The sequence below is a fragment of the Gadus morhua genome, chromosome 7 (assembly GCF_902167405.1).
Source record: "Gadus morhua chromosome 7, gadMor3.0, whole genome shotgun sequence".
Taxonomy (NCBI): domain Eukaryota; kingdom Metazoa; phylum Chordata; class Actinopteri; order Gadiformes; family Gadidae; genus Gadus; species Gadus morhua.
This window is the reverse complement of record NC_044054.1, coordinates 8,549,320-8,556,819: the sequence shown is the minus strand read 5'-3', so window position 1 is coordinate 8,556,819 and position 7,500 is coordinate 8,549,320. Positions and strand designations below refer to the sequence as shown.

Here is a 7,500-nt window from a genome sequence, read left to right as displayed (position 1 = left end):
GGTCACCTGACCAATTAAATCATCAGTAAGACTCAAAGTAGGAGTCACATGACCAATGACATCATTAATGAGACTCAGGGTAGGAGTCACATGACCAATGCCATCATTAATGAGACTCAGGGTAGGAGTCACATGACCAATGACATCATTAATGAGACCCGGGGTAGGAATCACATGACCAATGCCATCACTAATGAGACTCAGGGTAGGAGTCACATGACCAATGACATAATTAATGAGACTCAGGGTAGGAGTCACATGACCAATGACATCATTAATGAGACTCGGGGTAGGAGTCACATGACCAATGACATAATTAATGAGACTCAGGGTAGGAGTCACATGACCAATGGCATCATTAATGAGACTGGGTGGTGTCCCATTTAGGGCTGATTATGGTTCCACGTTGAAGCAACACGGACTGGTGTCCCCTTCTCATGACTGGTGTCCCCTTCTCTTGGGTGGTGTCCCCTTCTCGTGACTGGTGTCCCACTCGTGGGTGGTGTCCCCTTCTCAGGGGTGTGTCCCCTATCCGTGGGTGGGGTCCCCTTCTCTTGGGTGGGGTCTCCTTCTCTTGGGTGTGTCCCCTTACTCTCAGTGGTGTCGCACCCCTCAGTCTCCCCCTAACGCTGTGTGGTCCCCCCCTATCCCGAGTATCCCCTAAGCGTGAGGTGTGTCCCCAGGAGGTGGACATGGGGCAGTACGTGTGCAACGTCTCTGCCTGGCTCCCGGACCGCCAGGGGGGCGTGGCCAAGCTGGCCGAGCACCTCAGCGCCCCACTCAGCGTGAGCTGGACCCCCAAACGTAAGGACCCTCCCGGGGGTACACACACAAAGAAGAGCACACACACACACACGTCTACGGCACACCAAGAATAGTACACGCAGCCTTACACACACAGCTCCACACATACACACAAATCTGTCACGCACGTGCATACGCACGGTAACACACACACACACACACACACACACACACACACACACACACACACACACACACACACACACACACACACACACACACACACACACACAGACACTCACAGCAACACACAGACACTCACAGCAACACACACTCTCACAGCAACACACACACACTATTGCCGTCAGAACGGTGTGATGCATGAATTGGGAGTCAGCTACACTTCACGCTCTGGTTTGGCGAGACATTCCTAACTTATGGAGCGCCATGGAGTTCCTTTCAACGCATCCACGCGCACACAGGCATGGCTCGAATTAATTATCCAAAGGGACTTACAATTAGTATTTGTCAAAAGAAAGGGAACCAACAATATATCTCTGTCAGCACACTAAGGATGTTCATAGAACCAAGTGCCAAGCACTAAGGATAGACTTTTATTTTAAGTACTAAGTACTCCGCGTCTGGAGCAAAGGGCGAAATCACACTGCTGACCTTAAGATAGTAAAAAGATAGATGAATGAAAACAAATGTGTTTTAGCCTCATTTTCTTATCGTTTCTCTTTTTCTTCTTTAATTTCCCTAGTTTTTTTTCTCTGTTTCAATTCTATAAAAAAAGCTGTCTTCAATCTGTGTGTCTCTCTGCCCTTCATCTCTCTCGCTCTCGCTCTCTCTCTCTCTCGCTCTCTGTCTGTTTGTCTCTGTCCCTATTTCTCTCTCCGTCTGTCTCTCTTTCTTGCTCTGCCTGTCCCTGTCTCTCCTGCTCTCTCTCTTTCTTTTTCTTTTATTCTTGCTCTCTCTCTCTCGCTCTCTCTGCCTGTCTCTCTTGCTCTCTGTCTCTTGCTCGGTCTATTTTTCTCTCTATTTCTCTGTCTCAATTGCATTTTCAATTAATTTCAAGGGCCATTGACATGGAAAGAATACATTAACGTTGGCGAAGCAAGTGTAAAATAAACCAAAAAATGTGCGGGTGATTAAGGACACACGGCAATGAAGACATTACCAAACAGAGCTAGGTAAAATCGCATCATGCAATCGAATTTAACAGTGTGTAAAATACACTTACAAAAACAAACCAAAAAAATGAGGCTTTTACTGTTAACAAAACAAATATATTTAGATATAGATAGTAAAGATAACTGAAAATAAAGCTCGAAAATATTGGACGTTGCCGTTAAAGAATATGAATACAAATAAGTTTATGGACTGTTTAGACAGTCTGTCTCTCCATTGGTCTCTCTCTCTCTTAGTCTGACTCTGTCTCTCTCTGTCTCTTTCTCTGTCTCTCTCTTGCTCTCCCTCGCCCCCCCCCCCCCCCCCCCGCTGTAGTCTCAAATTAGCACATCAAATGGTAATGAACAGTTCCGCCACCTGAGATGTAAAAATAGAAAGTGGTGACAGAGAAAGAAAGAGTGAAACAAGAGCTGAGCCCCCCCCCTAGTGCACCCTCACTCCCCCCCCCATAAAACCTCCCCCCCTCCACTAGTTCTCTCTCGCACACATGTACACGCATGCACATGCACCTACATACATGCACACGCAGATACACACGTGCACATTAACTTTTCTTTCCATCGTCATCTTTCACTTACTCCCGCCCCCTCCCTGGGTTATTCTATCTCCCGTTCTCTAACGCTCTCTCTCGCCCTTCGTTCTCTCTTTAACTCTTCTCTCTCCCTCTTTTTTCCTTATCCCTAGCTTTCTCTCTTTCTTGTCTCTCTCTCTCTCTCTCTCTCTCTCTCTCTCTCTCTCTCTCTCTCTCTCTCTCTCTCTCTCTCTCTCTCTCTCTTCTCCCCCCCCCCCCCCCCCCCCCCCCCTCCGGTCTGTGTCATCTGTCCGTCTGTGTGGATCTTATTGTATTGAAAAGTTGCCAGGACGCCTGATCAGGTGACGTCCGGCTCTCTTCTGATTGGTCACACTTGCGGACAAACGTTGATGTTTTGCCTTATGTGCGCTCGCACACACAGGCACACACACGCATTCGTCATCGGAAGCACTATGCATGCTGACGGGCAGGAAAATCGTCCTCTTGACCCATTTCCATGGAAACGGCGTGATTGACAGCAGTGTTGAGTCATCCATTCCTGTGGATAATTGTTTTACTGGCTTCACAGAGGTCCTCAGACCGCGGCGGCTATAGAATAGAATGTCTTGTTATCATCTTGTAGCGTCGCCCCTCCCCCCCTGCGTGTTTCACACAGTGTCCTTCACCAACGCACACGGACACGCACACACACACTTTATCTCTCTTTGTCTCTCTTGTGCAACTTGACCTCAGTTTTCTAAATTGAGGTGTGTGTGTGTATGCGCGTGCGTGCAGGAAGCAGGAACAGTAAAAAGCCTATTTCTTCATCGTGCCCATGGAAATCCCCCCCCCCCCCCATGGCAACACTCGCACACTCATACTCACTCACTCACTCTCATTGACACATACACAAAAGAAAATTCTTCACTCCCTCAATCACACACTCACTCCCTCTTTCACTCACTCCTTGACACACACACTATGTTTCACTCCCCCCCCCTCCTCCCTGGGTCCTCAGGTCCCTCTATGGGCGTGGTCGCCGAGCGGCAGCGGGAGGCCTCGGGGGGCGGAGCCACCTTCGAGATGAGCTGCACCGTGGCCCCCAAGAACCTGCCGGGGGCGGGCTTCTCTGTGCTCGTCCAATCACAAGAGAGCATCGAGGGCGCGGTCAGGACCATCATGAACCTCAGCCCCGACAACGTGCTGCATTACGGGGGGGCCACGGACCCCCAGAGGAGGTGAGACGCACGCACACTTATACACTAACTCTCTCTCTCTCTCTAACCTACTCACTCACAAACACATAATCGCTCATTTCAAATCACACGCACACATCCACACACACTTGTCCCTCCCTCACTTCTACACACACTCACACCACCCCCTCTCTACCCCGCCCCCCCAGGGACAGCCTGATGCTGACCAAGTCGGGCCGTCTGGAGTTCCGCTTCCGTCTGGCCGGGGTGCAGCTCGCCGACCGCGGCTTCTACTGGTGCGACGTCCACGCGTGGACCAAGCCGGCGGACGGTGGGGCGGGGGGGACGTGGACCGAGGCCACCAGCGCAGAGTCCAACAAGGTCCGCATCGACTTCCAGGAGAACGGTACGGCTGGGGGTCTGTGTGGGTCTGTACTGTCTGTGTGTGTCTCTGTACTGTACGTGTGTGTGCGTCTGTCTCTTTGTATAGTCTGTCTCTCTGTCCTGTTTGTCGTGTCTGTGTGATTCTGGCTGTCTGTATCTCTCTCTGTACTGTCTGTCTGTCTCTCTCTGTACTGTCTGTCTCTCTGTACTGTCTGTCTGTGTCTGTACTGTCTGTCTGTCTGTCTCTCTGTACTGTCTGTCTCTCTGTACTGTCTGTCTGTCTCTCTGTACTGTCTGTCTGTCTCTCTGTACTGTCTGTCTGTCTCTGTACTGTCTGTCTGTCTGTCTCTCTGTACTGTCTCTCTGTACTGTCTGTCTGTCTCTCTGTACTGTCTGTCTGTCTCTCTGTACTGTCTGTCTGTCTCTGTACTTTCTGTCTGTCTGTCTGTCTCTCTGTACTGTCGCACACATGCAGGTTCACCTGTCTGTCTCTCTGTACTGTCTGTCTGTCTCTCTGTACTGTCTCTCTCTCTGTACTGTCTGTCTCTCTCTGTACTGTCTGTCTGTCTCTGTACTGTCTGTCTGTCTGTCTCACTGTACTGTCTGTCTCTCTCTCTCTGTAATGTCTGTCCGTCTCTCTGTACTGTCTGTCTGTCTCTCTGTACTGTCTGTCTGTCTCTCTGTGGTCTCTGTTCTGTCTCTGTCTCTGTCTGTCTGTCTGTCTGTCTCTCTGTACTGTCTGTCTGTCTCTCTGTGCTCTCTGTTCTGTCTCTGTCTCTGTCTGTCTGTCTGTCTGTCTCTCTGTACTGTCTGTCTGTCTCTCTGTGCTCTCTGTTCTGTCTCTGTCTCTGTCTGTATGTGTGTCTCTCCGTCCTGTCTGTGTGTTTCTGTCCGTCTGTTCAGAACTGTGTGTGTGTGTCTGTGTACTGTACTACAGCAAACACACACTCAACAGACACACAAACACTCAAACACACTCTCCCGACAACCGAAGCACACGTACACACACGCACTGTTTTCTCCAACAGACACATACACACACTCCCCATACACACACAGACACACACACACACACACACACGCCGTCCCCCCCAACACGCACACACCAGATGTTTGGACAGAAACACACAGCACTATCTTTCTGCATTCTGATACGTACACACCAACACTTAAAACACACCAACACACCCCAACACACACCAACACACACAAACCAACGCACCCCAACACACCCCATGTGGATACAACACCGCCCGGGGGAGCCAGTAATGACAAAATCTAGAGATGATTGAATAAAGGAGGAGGCAGAGAGAACACACACACGCGCACAAATGTGCACGCACACATATAAACTCAGCAACACATGCACACGCAGATGCATGCATGCACACATAAATGCACACATGTACACGCATGCACATGCACCTACATACATGCACACGCAGATACACACGCACACATTAACTTTTCTTTCCATCGTCATCTTTCACTTACTCCCGCCCCCTCCCTGGGTTATTCTATCTCCCGTTCTCTAACTCTCTCTCTCGCCCTTCGTTCTCTCTTTAACTCTTCTCTTTCTCTCTCTCCCTCTTTTTTCCTTATCCCTAGCTTTCTCTCTTACTTGTGTCTCTCTTACTTGTGTCTCTCTCTTTTTCTCTCTCTCTTTTTCTCTCTCTCTCTCTCTCTCTCTCTCTCTCTCTCTCTCTCTCTCTCTCTCTCTCTCTCTCTCTCTCTCTCTCTGATAGCTTCAAAGTAAACCCCTTTGGCCAACCATTCGGATCCACTCGTGTGTGTGTGTGTGCGCTCATACATCCTCCGTTTTGGATCCGAGCGGAAGATTTAGCAGTTGACCCCGACTACACACACAAATGCACGCACAAACGCTAACGCACACGCACTCACACACTAAGCCCTGTCCCTGGGGCATTTTGAGGAGGGTGCTTATACTCCCAACTCTGCAGTCTGACTCCCTGTCTTTGTGTGTGTGTATGTGTACGTCTGTGTGTATACGTGTGTCTGTGTGTGTCTGCATGTGTGCATATATATATATGCATGTATCTGTGTGCGTATATGTCTATGTGTATATATGTGTGTATGTCTATGTATGTACACGTGTGTGTGTGTGTGTGTATATAGGTCTGTATGTTTGTGTTTCTTTCGCCGGATCCTTGGACAGTCACACACACACAGTCACAAACACACACACACACACACACACAGTCTCACATACACAAACACACACACACACACACACCTTGTTTATCCCAGGGATCCTACAACCCCACGATGACGTCGTTGGTAACTGTCTCTGTTCTCTCTGTCGCAGGGCCGTCATTCGCCGTGGCCATCCAATCAGACCGCAGCAGTGTGTTCCCCTGGGAGACGGCCAAGATGGAGTGTGCTCTCAGCGTCTCGGGGTCCGCCCCCAAGAGTGGTACGTTAACCCTACCTGTCTGTCTGTCTGTCTGTCTGTCTGTCTGTCTGTCTGTCTGTCTGGGTCCGTGCTAAGTGGATGTGTGTGATAGCGCATACAAATTTTTACATGAGCATGCATGGGATGCATACTATTGTCTCCTCCTCCTTCTCCACCCCTCCTCCTCCTCCTCCTCCTCTCGCCCATCTCTCGCTCTCATCCCAGAGGCTGAAGAAGTGTGTGTGTGTGTGTGTGTGTGTGTGTGTGTGTGTGTGTGTGTGTGTGTGTGTGTGTGTGTGTGTGTGTGTGTGTGTGTGTGTGTGTGTGTGTGTGTGTGTGAATAAAAGTGTAAGAATTTGCAAATATGTGCGAACACATTCATTGCGGTGTGTGTTTGTGTGTGGAAAAAGTACTTGCCTAAATGTATGGGAATATAAGTCACACACACACACTTGTGAAGCACACATGACTGCTGAAACCCAATGGCCCAAGATGCCTTCATGTCCCAACATGTTGAGAAGGCACCTCTCGCCTGGATCCTGTCGCACTTCAACTTCCTCCCTCCACGTCATTCGTCCATTGTTTGCTAGGGTGTGTGTGTGTGTGTGTGTGTGTGTGTTTGTGAGAAAGAGGGGGGGGGGTGGGGAGGGGGGCATGACTCAGTGTTTCACTTCTGCTCACAAACACGGTACACACTACACAGTCACAGAGAGTGTACACACACTCATAAAGACTAAGATCAAAACATTTCAAACACGTTGTTGCCTTTGAACTCTGTCGTTATGGTTACAACGCCGCACAGATCAAAGTGTGCGCCTTTCCCCGACGGCGGGAATGTTAGCCGCCACGAGCTAAGCGATGCCAGGAGCGAAAAACCGACAAGGCTAATTAGCGTAGCCTTAGCGATAGCCTGGTTGTTTTCCCTGTGGTGTCGCTAACCCGGTCTGAACGGCGGGCAGAGTGTGCGTTGTTTTGTGTTTAAAAAGAAAAAGAAAAACACACACACACGTGGAGCTAAAAATACACACACACATAAACACACATAAACAGACGCATACACA

The 7,500-nt window shown here is 49.5% G+C and overlaps 1 protein-coding gene across 1 annotated transcript in view; it reads left to right on the top strand.

Annotated features, from left to right (window-relative positions):
• The window catches only part of ptgfrnb (prostaglandin F2 receptor inhibitor b), a gene marked incomplete at its 5' end in the record, with an annotated part of 24,890 nt that overhangs the window by 5,404 nt on the left and 11,986 nt on the right, over positions 1-7,500 (top strand). The window contains 4 exon segments of the mRNA XM_030359998.1: positions 684-804; positions 3,465-3,684; positions 3,852-4,048; positions 6,353-6,460. Coding sequence (XP_030215858.1) covers positions 684-804; positions 3,465-3,684; positions 3,852-4,048; positions 6,353-6,460 — 646 coding nt within the window.